The 24,932-nt window shown below is 34.0% G+C and overlaps 1 protein-coding gene across 1 annotated transcript in view; it reads right to left on the reverse strand.

The window, feature by feature from the left end:
- Positions 1-24,932, reverse strand: part of SLCO6A1 (solute carrier organic anion transporter family member 6A1) — a 98,109-nt gene that overhangs the window by 6,536 nt on the left and 66,641 nt on the right. The window contains exons 10-12 of the mRNA XM_035015077.1: positions 24,724-24,911; positions 3,915-3,979; positions 1,471-1,608 (exon numbers count right to left, since the gene is read on the reverse strand). Of these exons, the coding sequence (XP_034870968.1) occupies positions 1,471-1,608; positions 3,915-3,979; positions 24,724-24,911 (391 nt within the window). The remainder of the gene's footprint in view (positions 1-1,470; positions 1,609-3,914; positions 3,980-24,723; positions 24,912-24,932) is intronic.

Consider the following 24,932-nt stretch of genomic DNA (forward strand, 5'->3'; position numbering starts at 1 on the left):
TTGATTTTATCACAATTTATCCAAACCATTATTTATTGACTATTTGATTATCCGCTTTTGTGACGTGTTCTTTCATGTCCTTTGTCTATTTTTTCCATGTCTATCCTTTATTATTGATTAATGAGAGTGCTTTATATACTTTGGACATTGGTTCTTTTTCACATTTTACCTTCTAAACTGTGGCTGTCTATCTTTTAATTATTTCTTTTGATGCTCAGAACTTTAAAATGTCAAACTAGTTGACATTAAATTGCCACAAAAGCATATTCCTGTTGTAGTTTCTGTGTTTGTCCTTTCAGACGTAATTCCCTATTTCTTTATTATTGTTATCTCCTCTTAGTAGCTCCTTGGCAGGATCTCTAGCAGTTCACCAGTTTTCTCAATTATGTGCTGTTTGAAAATAAGTAAGCATGCTAGTTATATCTAAAATAAAAATTAAAAGGCTCAGTGTCTTAAGAGGACTTACTTACGAACAATGCCTAGTTTTGTTGAATTATCTCTGAGAAATTAATTCTGACTACTTAAATGTCATTTTTTTACTTTTTAATTGTTTTCTAAAATTTTACTTTACTCAGTGTTCAATGTAGACTAAGCTGGCTGGATAACTGACTTTTGAATTACAGGACACCACTGTATACTTTATCACAGAGGTATTTGTTACTGTTAAATATTAGAGTCTATTATGTGTTTCTTTGAATTAATGAACCCACTCATTAAAATCACAAAACATATAAAGACTTTTAAGTATTTATCACACCAACATCATCTATGCAATAAAATCACAAAATGTTAGTACTGATTAACATTTCAGAAATTATGTAGTCCAACATCCTCATTTTACAGATGAATAAATTGAGACCCAGGAAGATCTAGTGAATTTTCTAAAGTAATGCAAGCCTATTTAGACTTTCTCAACATTGACCATAGCTCATATCACCATAGTATCCCAATTCCCCATATCTCTTATTTATTCAACAAATAATGAATGCCTGCTATGTGGATTGTTATATCATTAAGCAAAAGAAACAGCGAAACTTACATTTAAGTAGGATAAAAATATCTTTATGTTCTTTAGGTGTGTGAAAAAAAATTTTTTTAATTATCCAGTCCTTTACTATGGAAATGGAAATTGTCACAAGGTCGAGCAACTTGGTTGTATATGTATATGGACAAAATTGCTTCCTAAATTGAAATTTTGCTAATTACCACCCTTTATTCAGGAGTAACATAAAACAATTGTGTATTTAGTGGAGTGACTCAAATATTCATATAAATACTATAAAACTTTAGTTTCTAAAATATTTTCTATATAATAAGGCTTCTTTAATCATCAAAGTATCCATTTGTTCACAGTTTATTACTGTACACTATTATAAACAACTATATGTTTTTAAAACAATTATACTTTTCTATATTTCCTCTTTTAGAACAATTATACTTTTCTATATTTCTTCAATAGGTATCACTTACATACTCCTACCATAAGGTAAGCCATTTTCATCTTATTATAGATCCAACAATTTCCTTTTTTTCCACAGAATTCAGTCTCCCGAAAGATACAAGAAGTTTCTCCTGCCATTTTAAAAAGTATTGGTCCAGGTATCGTCCCTATGAAAAATGCAGTAATTGTAAATTCTCCATGAAAACACTTCAGGTAAGGATAAGAATGTTTTTATTCTAAAATTAAACATATATTTAGTCATCATCACATTTACATATATCATTTAAAATTAGCTAAGAATTTACTTACAAATAGGATTATTAATATCTGGAAACAATGACTGTATTTTTAAAAAATCCTTATTTCTGCAGGTATAAAACTTAGTATATTTCATATTTTTAGAATGATGTACATATTTATTGTTATGTAGTAGACATCTCACAACTTTTAATTTTTCAATTAAAAATTTAGGAGAAAGAGAGAGATATTAAATATTATTTTGGGGAATTCAGTATACCTCCAAAGATTTCGAATTGTGAAATTTTCAATCAATGATAAGTTAGTTTCATAATGCAATGTACATCTGTTATCAAGATATTGAGAGAAAAAACTGAAAATGTAAATGCTTTGGTATGTTTGTAGCAACCCCTAAATTCAGAGAACCTCAAATCCCGAGGAACAGTTGTGTGCTGCCTGAGGTAAATCTCTATATACTCAGAGACAACATCTGCTCAGCAACAATTTCAGCTAAAATTGAAGTAAAAGTCACTTAAATAAAAAGCCAGTGGGGAGCCTGGCTGGCTCAGTTGGTGGAGCATATGACTCTTGATCTTGGGGTTGTGAGTTCCAGCCCCATGTTAGATGTGGAGATGACTTAAAAATAAAATCTTAGAAAAAAAAGCCACCCCAAAGGCTTTAGAAAAAGGATCTCAGAACTAACATGTCTTAACCATCTTCCTTCTATCAGGGCCCTCATGCTTCGTGACTCTTGATTCCTGCCAAAGATCACTATCCATCACCAGTTTTCCCAATCTCATTGAGTGTTAGCACTCTGTGCTTAAGGTGAAAAACTTAGGCCTACTATTCATTATTTTTCTATTTTCCATCATATTTTTCCAATCCATGATAATAAATCTCTGTGACTCTAACTCCAGACATACCTTGGATATGTTGATTTCTCTGTCTTTTACAACCTCCAAAATCCAATTTAATATAATTCTGACTTAGACTTCAGCAGAAGCCTTTTTTTCCTCCACATTTATCTTCTATAAGTATTTCTCCCTCAGAAGCAGAGTTATCTTTTAAGTGTAAATCAGATAATCTCTATCCTCTGCTTCAAATTCTCTGTTGGCAAAATCTTGTTAGATATAAGAGCGAGTCTGTATCTAAAATATAATATTCCACCCTCTTCCATCAAAACTGTATTAGTCTCCCTGGCTTCCTTTCTGATGCAGAAAATATTTCTATACTTGTTGTTTCTCATGTTCCTTCTTCCATTACAAACCTGTCATTGGGGCACCTGGGTGGCTTAGTCAGTTAAGGTTAAGCATCTGCCTTCGGCTCAGGTCAGGATCCCAGGGTCCTAGAATCGAGCCCTGCATGGAGCCCCCACATCGGGCTCCCTGCTCAGCAAGGAGACTGCTTCTCCCTCTCTCCCTTCCTCCCTCTCCCTTAGCTCATGCTCTCTCTCTCAAATAAATAAATAAAATCTTTTTTAAAAATTGTCTTTATCTAGTGGGTCATTATTCATATAAAAATATGCTCTTATTTTTCCTGATTAAAAAAGCAATTTTAACCCCACACATTGATCTAGTTATTGAATTATTTCTCTGATCCCCATCAAAACCACACTTAAATTTTTCTACATTCTTGACTTCATTTATCATATGTTTTTCAGTCTTCAATCCAGTTCAATCTTGTTTCCTTACCCCATTAATATTTTTAACCAACTTTTGAACCAGAGGTGCTAATATAGTCATAATGCAGATTTGAAAGCTAGTGTTTGCTATTTAAGAAAGTCTGAAGTCCACAGTGCATTATCCTCAGCAAGACCAATTTCTTCTTTGGCCATAAATCCTTGAAAACATCAGATTCAGAGTCTTTGGTATTGAAAATGTTTAAAAGCACTAGTTTAGGTTAGTGACTTTCCAAACATGCAAGCAATCCTGTGGTTATGTGTTTTGTTTCAGCTTACCAAACCACTTGTATGAACTTGATGAATATACCTCTAATCAAATAGATTTTCCTAATCAAATATAATATTAATACATATTTTATATGACAGGATGGGCTTTGCACTAGGTATTGCCTTTTTACATAAATATTATCCTAAATTCTGCAAAGCAGTTCCCCCAGTCACTTGTTTTGTATCCGTTAACCATTATTATTTATTTGAAATTCCAAATATACATGTAGACACACATATCAAAAAATGAACAATTCAGTGTAATAAAAGATTGCCAAAAGTCCATACCAAATATTCTCAAAATCACATAGGTCAAACCCAAGGCCAAAGAACGTTGATTGTCTGATACAATCCTGCAAGCAAATAGTAATGATATTACCAAAACATCATTATTAGCTATAGAGAATGTTTGCTAGATTCAAGGTTGTTGTTTTTTTTTTTTTTTTCCTGTGCATCAATTAAACAAACTAAGAATCTTTAGCCAGTTGAGAGTTCATTCTGGGTGAATTAAAGAAGCACCACTCCTTCAATTTCTTCATATCCTTCCCCTTGCCAACTGATTCCAAAGCTTCTTGCTCTTCACAAGGAGGAAGCATTTATGGACCAAACCTTCTGCCCCAACCTCTTTTTCCTTTGCTGAAAAAAACAGCACTAACTTTCACACTTAACCATTTTCCATTTTGAGGTGCATACCCACTGTTTTAGATTTCTCCTTTTTGCCCCTGTGAGATCCACTCCCTACATTTCTCTACCTTTATGTCTGTCTTGGAAGGCTGACCTAAATGTACTACATCAGTAGGCTTTCTTGCTTTCTGTCTTCTAGTTAGGGTTTACGAATTGGGTGCTCCAGAGTGAGGAAGGAAAGTGAGGTCAAGGTGTTCATGCCCAGGATCTCTCCCTGCAGAGTTATATCAGGTTGACTGGGTCCCTAGGCAAAGCAGTCCCCTCTACAGTTCTCTCTCCTTCATACCCCTGTTTTCCTCTGGCCAAGTGGTAACAGACCAGAGGTACTATATTGTACCATGTGATTTCTTATACTTCACCCACATTTTAAATAGCCACTTTCTTCAACCTTGCTCAAATTGTCTTAATTGGAGGGTGCCTTCTCTTTCCTATTGGACCTGACTCTTACCCTCACTATTCAAAAGCTAAAATAAACAAAAAATAACTTTCCCAAATATAAAAAATGAACCTCTCTGTATTTCTTATCGGTCAAAGCAGGTATTTGTTCAAAAAAATGCATAACACCACATACTAGTTTGGAAAATGAAAATATAATTTAAAAAAGTCAACCTTTGAACATAGTAGGAAGTAAAAAATTAAGAACTACATTTTATTTTAAATAAACTCTATGCTTACCCTTTCTTTCCTTGCTCTAGAACTTGAACAATAAACTAGTATGACCAATATTTTTATCCAAACTGATTCAATTTAGGGGCACCTGGTTGGCTCAGTCGTTAAGCGTCTGCCTTCCGCTTAGGTAATGATCCCGGGGTCCTGGGATCGAGTCCCACATTGGGCTCCCCCTGCTCTGCAGGGAGTCTGCATCTCCCTCTGCCACTGCCTGCCACTCCCGTTTGGCTCAGGTCATGATCCCAGCGTTCTCGGATGGAGCCCTGCATCGGGCTCCCTGCTCGGCGGGAAGCCTGCTTCTCCCTCTCCCACTCCCCTGCTTGTGTTCCCTCTCTCGCTGTGTCTCTCTCTGTCAAATAAATAAATAAAATCTTAAAAAAAAAAAACTGACTCAATTTACTAAAATGTAGCATATGTACAATATTTTGTGAATATTTTACAAAAAGTGAGGTAATTCTACCCATATCAACCTGGTGAAAATATATATTCTTTCCTCAGATGTTTACTACTAGGAAAATGAAAACAAATTAACCAATCTTCAAAAGAGAATGACTTTTTTAAATTAAAAAATAATTTACACTTCTATAATGAGCAGATTCCTAAGGGAGGGAAAAAAAAGCGTCACATTTTAGAACCGCACTTCTGTATAGGTCTTGGTATAATGTGGAAATATGAATAATAAGCCTAACTATAATTGTGTGTTCTGCTTCATTTAGCACAGGTAGTTCTATTACATGGCTTATCGTTGCTTTCTGAAGCATATATAGAGCTGACCATAACTCATAAGTGTAATCATTAAGGTGTATTTATGTGCCTTCAGTTTGATTATAACCATCTTTCTGATATACAAAACAAGATGAAAAGAGTAATGATTCCTAGGATTTCCCATAATCACTTAAATGAATGAACAAAATAAATAATAGATATGTATTAAAAATATTTAATAAAAAATGAGTATATTTTAACAAGGAAGTGAATATCTTTTGTACATCATCTAATAAGTAAAGCTATGATAGGATGACTTAAGAATTTCATGGAATAAATGAAACATTTGTTAGTACTCTTCCAAAATGTAAAAAGGCAGCTTCCATTATCTCTTATGACTTTTAAATTTATATTTTCATTCCATATCTTTCTTAAAAGACACCAGTTCTAGACTTAAGTTCCTGTTTTGCCCAAAAGCTGCTCTTCCCCTAATGTTCCCTATCACAAGAAGGGGAACTCTCATCCACCATCATGCAATGTTCAAGCCCAAAATGTGAAAAGAGGCATCCTTGTTTCCTCATTGACCAGATTCAATAACTAAATACTGTGATTTTTTTTAAAATACAGCTTTTTCATATCTCTTTTTCTGATTTAAAAAAAAAAAATTATCTCTAAGACCACTGGCCTATTCCAAGGCTGTATCTTACTCCTTAAAAAAAAATTAAATGACTTCTTAATTTATCTCCCAACAAACATCCTTATCCTTTCAGTCCATTCTCCATGGAACAGCCAAAGTGATTTTTATTTACTCTGCAGTCAAATGCTCTACCACTGAGCTATACCCCCCTTTATTTACTCTGAAATTCTGATTATTTCACTGCCCCACTAGGATCTTTCAGCAGCTTCTACTTGTTCTTATGATAACATCTAGAATTGCAGAAAACTTTACAACGGTCAGCCTGATCACATCAGCCTCATTGCACGCCACCTCACACCGCATTTTTCCCTGAAGTCTATCTCATTATATTCAAACCACTTCCTAAAAGATCTTTGATTCACTTCTTTAAGATTTCACTTTCATTTTAAATGAAATTCCCACAAGTTGAGATCTTTTTTTAGGCTTACTGTCATTCTATTCATAAATCAATACTATTGTTTTAATAATTAAAACTTTATGGTGCATTTTAGCTTATGAGGCTAAGCCTCCATTATTGTGTTTCTTTAAGATTCCCAAGCTACTGTTATTATTTTTCCCTAAGAACTTTAGAATCAGATTTTAAAGTTCAATAATTATATTTGTATTTTGATTATCACATTAAAATTATCAATTATCTTAAGAACTGATATATTGGTAATGTTAGGTCTTCAGAAATCCATAATATGGGATACATCTTTCCCAACTGTTCAAGTCAGTCTGCTTTCATGACATTCATGTGTGTGTGTGTATGTGTTTCATTTTATTTTTTACTTTTTATTTTGAAATTATTTATTTTTGAAACTCACAGTTATTTGTAAAAATAGTACAAAGTTCCATGGGTCCCCCAATGATGAAATCTTATATAACTATTATATAATATTAAAACCAGGAAAATGACATTGACTTATTTCTGTTAACCAGACTACTGACCTTAATCTATTTTCATTTTTCAGTTAATGTAGGTTAAAAAATTATTTTTAACTGAATTGGTGTGTGTCTGTGTGCACATGCATGCATGAGTGTGTGTATGCTATTTTTTTATATCCTGGAGCTTAATGAATTTTTATCTAAATGTATTAGCTATTATTTCCAATACAACATAAAAAGAACTGGTAATATTTTTCCTGGAAGTTTTATTGTAACAGAAAGATAAACACTGGAGTTCAAATCTCACCAAGAATGAAGGGAATGAAGGATCCTATGTTTAGCTTTCTTTCCATCAGGACCTCTTGAAAGACTATGTCCTAGAATAAAGGGCAACCTGGAAACTGGTAAGATCTTTTAGAGACTTAAACTTACCCTCAAACCAACCAAATTTCTGTTTGGATTACAGGGAACTGTCCCAATTCTGTACATCTAAATAAATTTATTGAAAAAAAAATTTTGGAGTTATTAATGTCTATAGCCTCTATTGTTTTTGGTACACAAAATCTCACATATGATTAAAAATAATTATAGGAACTACAAAAGAGACAAGAGAAAAAAATACAATATAATACTTCTATAGAATATTCAGATACTACATACCTGACAGAGATTTTAAATATGGGGAATTAATATATCCAAGAAAACAAATGATAAGATAGACAATTTTATCAGAGAACTAGTATCTAGTAAAAAGAAATGAAATTCTATAACTGAAAAATACACTAATTAGAATTAAGAATTCAGTAGGTGAATTTAATAGTTAATTAGACACAGATGAAGATACAATTAGTAAACTAGAGTATAGGTAAATGGAAAAGCAGATGGGGATAAGATTAAAGCATCAAAAATTAGAAAAGTGAAAAAACTTTAGTCTAAAGCACAGAGCATACAAACAAATGAAACTAGAAAGCAAAAGACAGTAAAAGACACATAGACAAAGTGAAAGGTTTATGATATGTGTAATTAAGATCCCAGAGATGAGGAGAGAAAGAATGGAGCAGAGGAATATTTGAAGAAAGAACACTTGAGAATTTTCCTGAATTAATGAAAGATATTGTGCTAGATAATCACCCAAGATGGCTGGCATCAATTCCTTTTTTTTTTTTTTCTTTTTTCTTTTCTGTACATGCTAGTTGTTCCTGGCATCAAAAAGTGGAACCTAATGATTTTCTTCCTGAAACATGACTTTTTTAGCTAATAGAATGCAGAAAAGTGACATTCTTGGACATCCAGCCTAGGTCAAATAAAGCCTTGCTGCTTTTGCCTTGTAGCTTATGCTTGGGTCTCTTGGAACACTAGGACTTCAGACGCTCCCTTTTGGAACTGCTGTACTTTGTTAGCAGAAGTACAAGTCACATAAAGAGCCTACTTATGGTCAGTCAACCTCAATTAGGCTCCCAGCAAAAGTTAGCCTAAATTGTCAGTGGTCTTGGAAATCCAGCCCAGTCATGCTATCAGATGACTAAGTGTCATGTGGCATCTGACCACAAGCTCAAGAACTACCAATCAAGAACTACCCAATTGAGCTCAGTCAACTCACAGAGCCATGAGAGAGAAAGATAAAGTGTTGTCGTTAAGTAATAAATTTAAGATGGTTTGTTACTGCTATGGGCTGAATTATCTTCCTTCCAAAATTTATATGCTGAAATCCTAACCTCTAGTACCTCAGAATGCCATCTTATTGAAGACAGGTTTTAGAGAGGTAATTAAGTTAAAATGAGGTCAGTTGTGTGGGCCTAATCCAATATGACTGGTCTCTTCATTAGAACAGAAAATATGGACACAGAAATGTACAGAGCAAAGACAATGTAAAGGATCGAGGAAAAATGGCCATTTACAAGCCAAGGAGATTTGGAATAGATCTTCCCTCACAGCCCTCAGAAGGAACCAAGACTGCCCTCACCTTGATCTCAGATTTCTAGCCTCAAGAGCTGTGAGAAAAAAAAATATCTGTTGTTTAAGACACCCATCCTGTGGTACCTTTCTATGTATGGTAGCCTAGCAAACTAATACACTTCTCATAGTAGATAACAGGAAAAGACAACAAGCCTGTCTTTTAAAGGCGTAAGAAAAATTTAAATCTCCATGCAGCATAAACACAAACAAAATCATATTAAGAAATATCATAGTAAAATTACTGACAACCAAAGACAAGAAAAATGTTAAAAACATCTAGAGAAAAAGGCATATTACATTCAAAGGAATAGTAATAAAACATTCTCATAGAAGTCAAGAAAACAGTTAAACAGTTTAGTACTTTTTAAAGTACTAAAATTACCACCAAACTTGAAATTCCATAAGCAGCCAAAGTATAATTTTATAATAAAGGTGAATTAAACATATTTTTAAACAAACAAAAAATGAACAAAATTCATTTCTATCAGACCCACAGTAAAAGAAATTTTTTTGAAGAAAGAAATGATCTCTGAAGAAAGCAAAAAATGCAGGAAAATATAAAGAGATTCTGATAATATGATATTAAATATATATAAAATTACATCCGTTAGGTTGTAAAATTTGTGTAGCATCAGAATATATGACAACAGCAACAAAAGTTTGGAAGAAAGTTAATGGAGTTAAAGTATTTTTAGGTCCTTGAATTATCCAGAAAGTGGTAGGGTACTAATTAAATTTGACTCTAATGAATGATATATACTCTTATAATGTCTTGACTACTATAAGAAGAATAAAATAATACATAATTAGCAAAATAATAAAGGGAAAATAATTAAAACTAAAAATAATCAATGTAAAAGAAGTAAAGAACTGAAAGAACAAGTAGAAAATATTTTAAAGCAAATCCTAAAATGAGACAAAAATCCAAACATATCAGCAATTATTTTTAATTTAATAGTCTATATAGTCTAGTTTAAAAACTAAGTTATTAGACTGGATTTTTTTTAAAGGTGAAAGATTTATGCGATCTGAAGAGAAACCAAAGTGTTAGACTGGATTTTTTTTTTTAAAGGCAACTATAGACTGCTTACTAGATATACCTTAAATATGTATAATCAGAGAATGATTGAAAGTAATAGAATGGAAAAGTATATATTATGCTAATAGAAATATAGCTGATAAAACAATATTAAAGTGAGAAAAAGTAATTCTAAGACAAGAAGTTATTAGAGATAAAGAATATTAGAATATTTCAAGGGCTTAAAGGGTCAATAAAGCAAGAAGTTGTAGCATTCAAAATTTGTTTTCAAGTAATATAGCCTCAAAATATATAGAGCAAAAATGATGTAGTAATGGACAAGTGTACCATAATAAAAAAGATCTTAAATAATTTGTAAGTCCAAAGAAGTTTTCAAGGAAGAAAACATGAAAGTATGTTTCCTGAACAAAGTGGACTCCATCTAAAAATAAATGGAATATTAATTATGTTTATATTATATATAAATAAAAGATATATAACAAAATATAACAAAAAAATTTCAAATGTTTAGGAATTAAACTATACACTTCTAAATAAAATAAGAAAAATACATCAAAAGTCATATTTGAATTGAAAGGATGAGAAAAATACATATTAAGACTTCTGGAATGCTATATTCACATTTGGACAGAAAAAGAATATATATCAATATACAGAAGATATATGTGAATAAAATAAAAATATAATAAACATAAAAATGAAATGATAGAAATTAAAAATTAAAGCAAAAAGGTTGATTAGCTTCTTTCTCTTTCTCTCACTTTCTTTCTCTCACACATACACACACACACACACACACACATGCATTCCATTTCTAATTTAACACCCCACAAAGAAATTTCCGTGCCCAGGTGACAACACAAGTGATTTCTTCCAAAGATTTGATTTAAATAAATAAATAAATAAATTTAACCACACCTTCATAAAATAGCCCAGATACAAAGAAAAGAGGAAATATTTCCCAACTCATTTCATGAGACCAGAACAACATTAAGACCAAAACCTGACAAGCACATTAATAAGAAGGGAAAATTATAAGGTAACTTTAGTCATGAAGACAAATGCAAAAATACTACATAAAATATTAGCAAAATGAATCAAGCAACTGACCAAATTCAACTTATTCCTAGAATAAAGTAGAAATATGATATTGTGATCATCTCAATATATGCATCAAATGTATTTCAAAATTTATTCATTAAAAAATGTCTTAGAAAAAAAGTCTTAGTGAATGAGGAATGAAAAAAATTGGCTTATTCTGATAGATGTTATCAATACCACACTTAATGGTGAAATTTACAGCAAATTTCATATCTCACACTGAAATACCAAAAGCCATCATCATGATGCACATACAAAACAAGGATAGTAACTACCATTACTTCTATTCAGCACTGTAAAGGATAGCTTAATCAGGCAAGAAAAAATGTATAAGGGTTGGAAAATAATAAAAATCATTTTTTGCAGATCAGGATTATGTACATAGAAAATCTGAAGTTAAAATACCAATGAACCACTAGAAATTAATATAAGCATATGTACAGAATAAAAGATCAAAGCACAAGAATGAATTGCATTCTTCGTACCAACAATAAACAACTATACTATACTATGCTATACTAAGTATGAAAAACATTAATTACCTAGGAATGAATCATGAAGGAGGTTTATACCTCCATCCTGAAAATAAAAATTATGAACAAATTTTGGAAGAAATAAGTGAAGATTTAAATAAATGAAGGAACTATACATCATTGATTGATCAAAAAACTCAGTGTGGTAAGTATAGCAATTTTTTCAAATAGATTTAAAGGTATTCTGTTTAAAATTTCGTCATGTTAGGGGTGCCTGTGTGGCTCAGTTCGTTAAGCATCCAATTCTTGGTTTCACCTCAGGTCATGATCTCATGGGTCATGAGATTGATCCCCACATCAGGCTCCCTGCTCAGCGGGAGTCTGCTTGAAGATTCTCTCTCTCTGCCCCGCCCCCCTGCCATGTGCTCTCTCTCTCTCTCAAGTAAACAAATCTTTTAAAAAAATCTCATCATGTGGGGGGAGGAGCAAGATGGCAGAGGAGTAGGAGACCTAAATTTTGTCTGGTCCCAGGAATTCAGCTAGATAGGGATCAAACCATTCAGAACACCTATGAACTCAACAAGAGATCGAAGAAAAGAATAGCAGCAACTCTCTGAACAGAAAAGTGACAACTTTCTGGAAGGTTGGACCTGCAGAGAAGTGAATCGGAGGCGATATTCAGGAAGATAGGCAGTGGGGGAGGGGGCCTCTGTCAGCCGCTACTGGCAAGTGATAGAGCATCAGAGCACAAAATCAGAACTTTTAGAAGTCTGCTCTGCTGAGGGATGTGGCACCAGTGGCTAAGAGGGGGGTGGAACCCTCGCTGGGACAGTGTGGTCTCAGGACCCCTGGGGTCACAGGGAGACTGGGGGTGCCTGAGTGTGGCAGAGCTCCCAGGTATCGAAGAGGGGAAGCGAGCTGCAGAGATGGAGCCGAGGAGTGGGCTCTCAGCTCGGGTTGCCATAAACTGTGATCCGGGGCACAGTCGGGCCACTGCTCTTCCAGCAGGGACCCAACAAGCGACAAATTCGGGGAGACTCCCCTTCCTCCCCCGGGAGGAGTGGCACGGGAGCACATGGCAGGGATCTGCTGGGTTTGGAGACTCCTCACAGGGTGGGGTGCCAGAGATAGAAATGCTCAGTCACAGGCCGGGTGAGCACAGAGTGCAGCCGGAGACTGGGGAGATGGGAGTAACTGACTGCTTTTCTCTGGGGGTGCACTGAGGAGTGGGGCCCCGAGTTCTCGGCTCCTCCAGGGCAGAGACTGGGAGGCCACCATTTTCACTCTCAGCCTCCAAAGCTGTAGGGAAAGCTTGCAGGGAAGAAAAGCTCCCTAGAGCAAACCCAAGCAGATTACTTAGCCCGGACCCAGCAAGGGCAAGGCAATTCCACCTCTGCCAAAGATATTTGGGAACCACAGCAACAGGTCCCTCCCCCAGAAGATCAGCAAGAACAGCCAGCCAAGACCAAGTTTACTGATCAATGAGACCAGCAGAACTCCAGTGCTAGGAGAATACTGCACATAGAATTCATGGCTTTTTCCCACCTGATTCTTTAGTCTTTCAAAGTTAATTTTTTTAATTTTCTTTTTTTTCTTTTTCTATTTTTTTGGGGGGGAATTTTTCTTTTTCCCTTTTTCAACCAACATCTTATCAATCCCTTTTTTATTTTTCATTTTTAGAGTCATATTCTATCCCTTCATAGTAGTTAGCCTTATTTTTGGTATATATATATATATATATATATATATATATAAGTTGTTCTGTCTTTAAAATTTTGGGATACAGTTTCTTCGAACAGACCAAAATATACACTAAATCTCTAGTGTATGGCTTTGTTCTAGTCTCCTGCCTGATCATATCCTCTCTCTTTATTTTTTTAATTTCTCTTCTTTCTTTTTTCAACCAACTTCTTATCAATTCCTATTATAAAATCTTTTATAATTTTCAACTTTACATTCATATTCCATCCCTTCATTGTATTTACCCTTATTTTTGTACATATATAAGTTTTTCTTTCTTAAAATTTTGGGAAGAAGTTTCTTCTAACAGACCAAAATATGTGCAAAATCTAGTGTGTGGCACTGATCTATTCACCAAACTGATCAAATTTGATTGTATTCTTTTTTTTTTCTTTGTTCTTTCTTTCCCTTTTTTTCCCCCTGGTTTCAGGCCTCTTCTGGTTTGTTTAGTGTATATTTTTCTGGGCTTGTTGTTACCCTGTTAGCATTTTGTTCTCTCATTCATCTATTCTCCTCTGGACAAAATGACAAGACAGAAAAACTCACCTCAAAAAAAAGAACAAGAGGCAGTACCGACTGCCAGGGACCTAATCAATATGGACATTAGTAAGATGTTGGAACTAAAGTTTAGAATGACGATTATAAAGATACTAGCTGGACTTGAAAGAAGCATGGAAGATACTAGAGAAACCCTTTCTGGAGAAATAAAAGAACTACAATCTAACCAAGTCGAAATCAAAAAGGCTATTAATGAGGTGCAATAAAAAATGGAGGCTCTAACTGCTAGGATAAATGAGGAAGAAGAGAGAATTAGTGATATAGAAGACCAAATGATGGAGAAAAAAGAAGCCGAGAAAAAGAGAGATAAACAACTACTGGATCACGAGGGCAGAATTCGAGAGATAAGTGATACCACAAGACGAAACAATATGAGAATAATTGGGATCCCAGAAGAAGACAAAGAGAGAGAGGGGCAGAAGGTATATTGGAGCAAATTATAGCAGAGAACTTCCCTAATTTGAGGAAGGAAACAGGCATCAAAATCCGGAGGCACAGAGAACGCCCTCAAAATCAATAAAAATAGGTAAAACACCCAACAAAAAATAATAAAACTTACAAGTCTCAGAGACAAAGAGAAAATCCTGAAAGCAGCTCAGGAGAAGAGGTCTGTAACCTACAATGCTAGAAACATTAGATTGACAACAGACCTATCCACAGAGACCTGGCAGGCCAGAAAGGACTGGCTGGATATATTCAGAGCACTAAATGAGAAAAATATGCAGCCAAGAATACCATATCCAGTCAGGCTGTCATTGAAAAGTAGGAGAGATAAAAAACTTCCAGTACAAACAAAAACTAAAAGAATTTGCAAACATGAAACCAGCCTTACAAGAAATATTGAAAGGGGTCCTCTAAGCAAAGAGAGACCCTAAAAGTAACATAGACCAGAAAGGAACAGAGACAATATACAGTAACAGTCACCTTACAGGCAACACAATGGCACTAAATTCATATCTTTCAACAGTTACCCTGAATATAAATGGGCTAAGTGCCCCAATCAAAAGACACAGGGTATGAGATTGGATAAAAAAACAAGACCCATCGATATGCTGTCTGCAAGAGACTCATTTTAGATTCAAAGACACTTCCAGATTGAAAGTGAGGGGGTGGAAAACCATTTACCATGCTAATGGACATCAAAAGAAAGCTGGGGTGGCAATCCTTATATCAGACAAATTAGATTTTAAACCAAAGACTATAATAAGAGATGAGGAAGGACACTATATCCTACTTAAAGGGTCTATCCAACAAGAAGATCTAACGATTGTAAATATCTATGCCCCTAACATGGGAGCAGCCAACTATATAAGCCAATCAATAACAAAATCAAAGAAATACATCAACAACAATACAATAATAGTAGAGGACTTTAACACCCCCTCACTGAAATGGACAGATCATCTAAGCAAAAGATCAACAAAGAAATAAAGACTTTAAATGACACACTGAACCAAATGGACTTCACAGATATATTCAGAATATTCCATCCCAAAGCAACAGAATAGAAATTCTTCTCTAGTGCCCATGGAACATTCTCCAGAATCGATCACATCCTAGGTAACAAATCAGGTCTTACCTGGTACCAAAAGATTGGATCATCCCCTGCATATTTTCAGACCACAATGTTTTGAAACTAGAACTCAATCACAAGAGGAAAGTCAGAAAGAACTCAAATACATGGAGGCTAAAGAGCGTCCTACTAAAGAATGAATGGGTCAACCAGGAAATTAAAGAAGTATTGAAAAATTTCATGGAAACAAATGAAAATGAAAACACAGCTGTTCAAAATTTTTGGGATGCAGCAAAAGGCAGTCCTAAGAGGAAAGTATATAGCAATACAAGCCTTTCTCAAGAAACAAGAAAGGTCTCAAATACATAACCTAAACCTACATCTAAAGGAGCTGGAGAAAGAACAGCAAATAAAGCCTAAACCCAGCAGGAGAAGAGAAATAATAAAGATCAGAGCAGAAATCAATGAAATAGAAACCAAAAGATCAGTAGAACAGATCAATGAAACTAGGAGCTGGTTCTTTGAAAGAATTAATAGGATTGATAAACCCCTGGCCAGACTTATCAAAGAGAAAAGAGAAATGACCCAGATAAATAAAATCATGAATGAAAGAGGAGAGATCACAACCAACACCAAAGAAATACAAACAATTATAAGAACATGTTATGAGCAACTATATGCCAGCAAATTAGATAATCTGGAAGAAATGGATGCATTCCTAGAGATGTATCAACTACCAAAACTGAACCAGGAAGAAATAGAAAATGTGAACAGACCCATAACCACTAAGGAAATTGAAGGAGTCATCAAAAATCTCCCAACAAACAAAAGCCCAGGGCGAGATGGCTTCCCAGGGGAATTCTACCCAACATTTAAAGAAGAATTAATATCTATTCTTCTGAAACTGTTCCAAAAAATAGAAATGGAAGGAGAACTTCCAAACTCATTTTATGAGGCCAGCATTACCTTGATCCCAAAATCAGGAAAAGACCCCATCAAAAAGGAGAATTACAGACCAATATCCCTGATGAACATGGATGCAAAAATTCTCACCAAAGTACTAGCCAGTAGGATCCACCAGTATATTAAAAGGATTATTCACCATGACCAAGTGGGATTTATTCCTGTGCTGCAAGATTGGTTCAACATCTGCAAATCAATCAATGTGACACAATACATTAATAAAAGAAAGAACAAGAACCATATGATCCTCTCAATAGATGCGGAAAAAGCATTTGACAAAGTGCAGCATACTTTCTTGATTAAAACTCTTCAGAGTGTAGGGACAGAGGGTACATACCTCAATATCATAAAAGCCATCTATGAAAAAGCCACAGTGAATAACATTCTCAATGGGGAAAAACTGAGAGCTCTCCCCCTAAGGTCAGGAATGCAGGATGTCCACTATCACCACTGCTATTCAACATAGTATTAGGAGTCCTAGCCACAGCAATCAGACAACAAAAAGAAATAAAAGGCACCCAAATTGGCAAAGAAGAAGTCAAACTCTCACTCTTTGCAGATGATATGATACTTTATGTGGAAAACCCCAAAGACTCCACCCCAAAACTGCTAAAACTCATACAGGAATTCAGTAAAGTGGCAGGATATAAAATGAATGCACAGAAATCAGTGGCATTCCTATACACCAACAACAAGACAGAAGAAAGAGAAATTAAGGAGTCGATCCCATTTACAATCGCACCCAAAACCATAAGATACCTAGGAATAAATCTAACCAAAGAGGCAAAGAATCTTTACTCAGAAAACTATAAAATACTCATGAAAGAAATTGAGGAAGACACAAAGAAATGGAAAAACATTCCATGCTCATGGATTGGAAGAACAAATATTGTGAAGATGTCAATGCTACCTAGAGCAATCTACACATTCAATGCAATCCCCATCAAAATACCATCCACTTTTTTCAAAGAAATGGAAAAAATAATCCTAAAATTTGTACGGAACCAGAAAAGACCCCAAATAGCCAGAGGAATGTTGAAGAAGAAAAGCAAAGCTGGTGGCATCACAATGCCAGAATTCAAGCTCTATTACAAAGCTGTCATCATCACGACAGTATGGTACTAGCACAAAAACAGACACATAGATCAAGGGAACAGAATAGAGAGCCCAGAAATGGACCCTCAACTCTATGGTCAACTCATCTTTGACAAAGCAGGAAAGAATGTCCAATGGAAAAAAGTCTCTTCAACAAATGGTGTTGGGAAAATTGGATAGCCACAAGCAGAAGAATGAAACTGGACCATTTCCTTACACCACACACAAAAATAGACTCAAAATGGATGAAAGACCTAAATGTGAGACAGGAGTCCATCAAAATCCTAGAGGAGAACACAGGCAGCAACATCTTCAATCTCAGCCACAGCAACTGCTTCCTAGAAATTATTGATTTTATAATTTTTATTAAAATAATGTAGTAAATGTCCTCATGATTCTGCTTATAGAAATACTTCTTAAACAGTACATTAAAATCAAAATTCAATCACCTCAAAATCACCAAAGGCAAGGGAAGCAAGGGCAAAAATGAACTATTGGGACTTCATCAAGATAAAAAGCTTTTGCACAGCAAATGAAAGTCAACAAAACCAAAACACAACCGACAGAATGGGAGAAGATATTTGCAAATGACATATCAGATAAAGGGCTAGTATCCAAAATCTATAAAGAACTTATCAAACTCAACTCCCAAAGAACAAATAATCCAATCAAGAAATGGGCAGAAGACATGAACAGACATTTTTCCAAAGAAGACATCCAAATGGCCTACAGACACATGGAAAAGTGCTCAACGTCACTCGGAATCAGGGAAATCCAAATCAAAACCTCAATGAGATACCACCTCACACCAGTCAGAATGGCTAAAATTAACAAGTCAGGAAACAACAGATGTTGGCAGGGTTGTTGAAAAAGGGGAACCCTCCTACCCTGTTGTTGGGAATGCAAGCTGGTGCAGCCACTCTGGAAAACAGTATGGAGGTTCCTCAAAAAGTTGAAAATAGAGCTACCCTACGACCCAGCAATTGCACTACTGGGTATTTACCCCAAAGATACAAATGTAGTGAAAAGAAGGGCCATATGCACCCTAATGTTCATAGCAGCAATGTCCACTATAGCCAAACTATGGAAAGAGCCAAGATGTCCATCAACAGATGAATGGATAAAGAAGATGTGTATATATATACAGTGGAATATTATGCAACCATCAATAAAACCAAAATCTTGCCATTTGCAACAACGTGGAGAGAACTAGAGGGTTTTATGCTAAGTGAAATAAGTCAATCAGAAAAAGATATGTATCATATGATCTCACTGATATGAGGAATTCTTAATCTCAGGAAACAAACTGACAGTTGCTGGAGTGGTGGGGGTGGAGGGATGGGGTGGCTGGGTGATAGACACTGGGGAGGGTATGTGCTATGGTGAGCACTGTGAATTGTGTAAGACTGATGAATCACAGAATTCTGTACCTCTGAAACAAATACATTATATGTTAAAAAAAAAAAAAAGTAGTAGGAAGGGAAAAATGAAGGGGGGAAATTGGATGGGGAGAAAACCTTGAGAGACTATGGACTCTGAGAAACAACCCAAGGATTCTAGAGGGGAGGGAGTGGGGGGATGGGTTAGCCTGGTGATGGGTATTAAAGAGGACACGTATTGAATGGAGCACTGGGTGTTATACGCAAACAATGAATCATGGAACACTACCTCAAAAACTAATGATGTAATGTATGGTGATTAACATAACATAAAAAAAAGTCCCCCCCCAAAAAATGTCATCATGTTATTATAGATATTGACTTGCTGGATTTCAATCACCTTAAAATACAAGAATGGCCAAGAAAGTCTCGAAGATGGACTTACAACAAAGACTGATACAAATATATTCACAATAACTGTACAACAATTAAGACAGTGTAATACTGGTGCAAGCATGCATAAATAACCCAATGGAACAGAACAGATACAGAAATAGATCCACATATATAGGGTCTCTTGTACACTGCTACAGGGTAAGTATAGCCTTTAAGTAAATGGTGGGGAGTCTCTTAGTATTCATACAAAAGAGGAATGAAACTGGATTCCTACAATATATCAAAAAAATCTCCAGCTGAATTATTGATTTTATAATTTTTATTAAAATAATGTAGTAAATGTCCTCATGATTCTGCTTATGGAAATACTTCTTAAACAGTACATTAAAATCAAAAAATTATTTTCCTCAAAAGATGACATTATCACAGCTGAGAAGGCAAGCCATTGAGTCAGAAAAGATATTTGTTATGAATATATATGACAAGTAATTCCTGACTTGGGGTATATAAACAGTATAGAAAGGAATCCTACAAATCAATAATAAACAGACAAACCAATATAAAAATAGACAAAAGAACCAAACAGATACTTGACAAAATTGTGTGTTCATATGGCTAATAAGTACAGGAAAATGTATTCAATCATATCAGTCCTCTGAATATGGATATTAAAATCACAGTGAAATATTAACACACACCCAACAAAATTGCTCAAGTTAAAAAAACAATAACAGATTGCTAGAAGAATGAATTTGTACAAAAACTTTTAAAATTAAAAAGCTTAATATATGTAAACCCTATGACCCAGCAATTCTGTTGTTTATATATGTATTCAATAGAAATATATTCATATCTTTCCCAAAAGACAAGTACAAAAATGTTTATGGAAACAGCAACCCTAACAGCTCTTAACTGAAAACATTAACTATAGAACAAATGGACAAATTTTAGTATATTCATACAATGGACTACTATAAATTATGCTATACAATATGGTAACCATTAACCATTTGTGCCTACTTAAATTTAAGTCTATTAAAACTAAATAAAAAAGTCCACTGCCTCATTCACACTTAACTGTATTTCAAATATCAACATGCGCATGCGGATAGACTACTATTTTGGAAAGGAGATATATAAAACATCTCATTATTTTAGATAATATGATCAGACAGCATTACTATAGGGCAATGAAAATGAATTTCTTTTATATGCAACAATATTGACTCTTAGAAGCACATTGTTAACACAATACAAACACAAATGACTATGTGCCATAATCTCCTATACACATAAAGTACAAACAGAACAAATTAACCTGTTCAGCATAGAAGTCAGGATAGTGGTAACTTTAAGGAATGAAGAACTTGGTGACAAGAAGGGAGTTATTGGAAGCATTTTTGGAATACTTGTAATTATTGATTTCTTCAACTGGATTGTGGTTACATTGGTGTCTTCACTTTGTAAAAATGCATCAAACTGTATACTAGTGATATGTGCACTCTTCTGAATATATATTATGCTTCAGTAAAATGTCTATAAAGATGATTTCTCTTGACTCCCCATTTATTACCTATTAGGCATCCAATAAGCTTGTCCTTCTTTTGATCTGTTTTCTTCCCTGATTTTTGTCATATAATCTCTACTTTTCAAAACATATTACATTGTATTCTATTTTGTCACCCTTCTGCTCAGCTTAGTATTTGTCTTAGTTCTAGCATAAATTAATTATATTTAGAAAATATAGTAGTTAAATATAAGTAGTTAAATCTGTTTAGTTTAACATAGCTAATGCTCACCAATGGACATTTTATCAAAGTTTTCCCAATTATATCTTGGCTAGTTATAACTCATCTTGCTGTCAATTCTTAAGAAGTATCTCATAACAACATTTCCTGGGTTCTGCCACATCAAAATTGTTTATAATTGTAGGGCAGTTTGTTGATGATACAATAATTAACCCATATTTTCTTTCCTCAGCAATCTTTTAAGTGTCTCTCTAGTTTTCTAGAGGTGAGTGTTGCTGTTGAGAAATCCAGTGCCAAACTTTTTTGCTTTCCTCTTTTTTTAGATGGCAAAAGGACTATTTCTTCATCTTTAAATATAACAATTTTACTATTATATATCTCAGTGTTGACTGTTTTGGGTCAGTTTCCCTAGATACTTGATGTGCCATTTCAGTATATAAATGCAAATCTTTTATATTTCAGTATATATTCATTATTCATTATTATTGCTTACTATTTCAGTGTTTATTAAATATCATTATTTCAGGAAAGTTTAACTAGAGATTTAGATATTTATTGTTGGATTGTTTTGGTTTTCTTCTCTGGGAACTTCAATTATACGTATGTTGGATCTTCTTTTCCTATCTTCTATTTTTGTCCCTTTTCTCTAACACTTTTTTCTTATTTTGATTCTATATTCTCCATTTCTTCCTCCTTCTCTTTCAACCAGTTTCTATGTTATCTTTTCTTCCCTGTGTGCTTTATAATTTAGTTTTCATTTCTGAATTGTTTCCTTAACTTCTTTCCTGAGTTCTGTTAGTTTGCATTCCATAGCCTCCTTCATCTAGCTATTTTCTCATTTTGTGGCCATAATTGTTTAACTTTTTTAGCTTAAACTTACATATAGCTGCATTTATATTTTTATCTGATTCACCATAACAATATTCTATTGAGTTTTCATTGTGTGTAGTAATGTTTAATAACTTTCATTTCTTTTACTATAGTTATTTTGTATGTAGGCAGAACCTTTTCCTTTTCCACTTATTCATGAGAAAATTCAGTAAGATGAATTTTCTTAAATTAGAGGGAGGTTATGAAAATGGAACATAAGGCAGGGCTTCCAAGCTTCAAATTCCTATGTGTGGTTCTACCTCCTCTGCCTCTCCAATTCTGGTCTGCCTCAAAAGAACTTCCACTGCAAGCCATGGGCTTCTGAGATCTCTTCACATTTCTTTTTTCTAATGGTATGTGTTCAATTATAGAAGGTATATTTTGCTGGCACTTTTTGAGATCTGTTATGTCTGGACCTCCTGGGCATTTTCCAAGCCTTTTCTTTCATTCTTTCCAGAGAGATTCTACCTTGACTTATCTACCTAGGTTGTGCTCCCCATAACTTCCATTATAAGGCAGGGCCTTCTCCTTCTGAGCAGAAATAATATGCCGGAGATATAGGAGATCTGTCAATCCTGAGAGCCTCTCCACATTTCCTGTCAGTCTTTGTAACATCTTTGTGAATCTACACACTGGCTTCCAGTTCTGCTTCAATTTTGGCAATACTTACATGCAATTTCAACTTTGTGACTTTTTATCTATTTCATAATTAGATTAAAACTACAGTATATGTGTGTGCATGCATATGCACATATGCATGTGTGTTTTATTTTCCTTATTTATTTTATTTATTTTCCTTATTGTTTTTGTATAGTTAAAAGGAGAAGTGAAAAGACTCAGAACTAAACTTCTGGAATATTACTATCATCTGTCTCATCTCACTCCTGGAAATATTTGCTTGGATGTTTCACATGAACTTTACATAAGGCATGTTTAACATTTTACTGCTTATCTTTGATCTAAGCATTCTCTTCTTGAATTTCCTATCTCAGTTAATGGATTGTCATTCATTTAGCTCCCTGGACTGGAAATCTGCACATAATCCTAATTCTTTTTATATCTTTTATGAGGCACATTAAAGTAATAATCTTGCCCTTATATCCAAACTAAATGTTTTTCAAATATATTCCATCACCTCTATCTCTAAATACCACTATTAAATTCAGAAATGATATCCTAAGTACTTTCCTTTTTCTCTAGTTTTTCCCCTCAGCTTCATCTTTTACACTATCTTCTAAGTATTCTATCTAAAATGCATAGTTGGTCACTTTTAATTCTGAGGTTTATTGTTTTCAATGGCCTCCAGGTGCATACAGGATAACATCATTTATGTTAATATGGCAAAGAAAGCCTTCCATGATCAGATCCTTATGGAATACAAATCTCCCTGTCCCATTTACCATCATGCTACTCCAGTCATAACAAACTCCTTGCCAAGATATTTCATACATTTTTGCCTCTACACTCACTGCTCAGTTTTCCTGTTAAGAACTTTACGCTGATCTGTTTGCATTATGACAAAGCACTTATCTTCATAATTCAATTCAAGTACCATACCTTCTACAAGCATTTCCAAATAATCCTAGATAAAAATGACCATTTCTTCCACCTTATCCTGGGTCAAACTCTCCAAGCTTTAATCAAGGCACCTCTAAGTATCCACTGTACTATGTGTTTTTCTCCCGCTATTATACTCTAAGCAACTTGAAGGCAAGGCATGTATCTTACTGGTCCCTGTAATTTTAGTCCAGACACAGATGAATGGATTAAAAAGCTGCTTCACTGTAGTAATATGTCCAACTTTTGTCTACCATCCAAATTGCAAGTTAATTGAAAGCAGAAACCACATATTCCTAAGTTCTCAGAATTTTTTTTGCATATATTTATTCATGTTTTCTAGTCTGCTTTCCTAGGCAACAACAAATTGCTCCTCATGACTTAAATTATGTTAACCTCTTGAAAAAAACCTGAAAATAACAACTGACTATTTTCCTAATATGATAAAAAGAAATATTAAATGTATTCACATATTCAGAAAGAACAAATAAATAGCAAATGTTGCTTTAATTTAGAAAAGCATGTGTACTGATTTTCTAAAATTTTTTAAGTTATCATGTTCTTTGCTAATGACACTGATTTTTTCATAGTCAAATTGGTTAATATAGAAGCAAATACTCAATAAATACCTGTAATTAATGAATCAACATAATCACATTTGTGTTATAATTAAGAATTTTCTAATTATGAATTTTCCAGGTGTATTAAATTAAGTTAAAAATTTAGTTTTAAAGTTAAGCTAAATGTGTTATCTATAAGCTTTATGTAAATAAATTAGATAAAATAAAAAATTAAACATATACATGAATTTTGACAATGTAACAATTTTCCTATATATGAAGTTACCATATTATAAGTTAAATTTAATTAAAACTAAGTGTGATAGTTAGAAACTTTAAGCAAATAAAATTAGTTAAAACAGAGAAATAAGAAAATATATGAATTTTGACAATATAGCAATTTCTTGTCTTGCAATTGCTATCTCAAAACAAAAGAATAAATCATTTATAGCAATATTCTAAAATCTTCCTAAAATTGGCTTTCTCATGTATTAAATGAACAATGATTTTGAATAATATATACATACCGAAGGATGGTCAGGGTGCATGGTATACCAGAAAAAACAGAAAATAAAATTGTAGAGAAGATAAAAGCAATGAACAAAGGCAATTTATAGCACTTTGTATCACATGCCCCAGGTCTAGCATCAATAAAATCACCTTGATCATCTGAGGTTGCTAATCCTGCTTGGATACAAGAACAATTGTAGTATGCCTAGGAAAATGAAAATAAGAA

Source organism: Mirounga leonina, unplaced genomic scaffold, assembly GCF_011800145.1.
Source record: "Mirounga leonina isolate KUSES-001 unplaced genomic scaffold, KU_Mleo_1.0 Mir_168, whole genome shotgun sequence".
NCBI lineage: Eukaryota > Metazoa > Chordata > Mammalia > Carnivora > Phocidae > Mirounga > Mirounga leonina.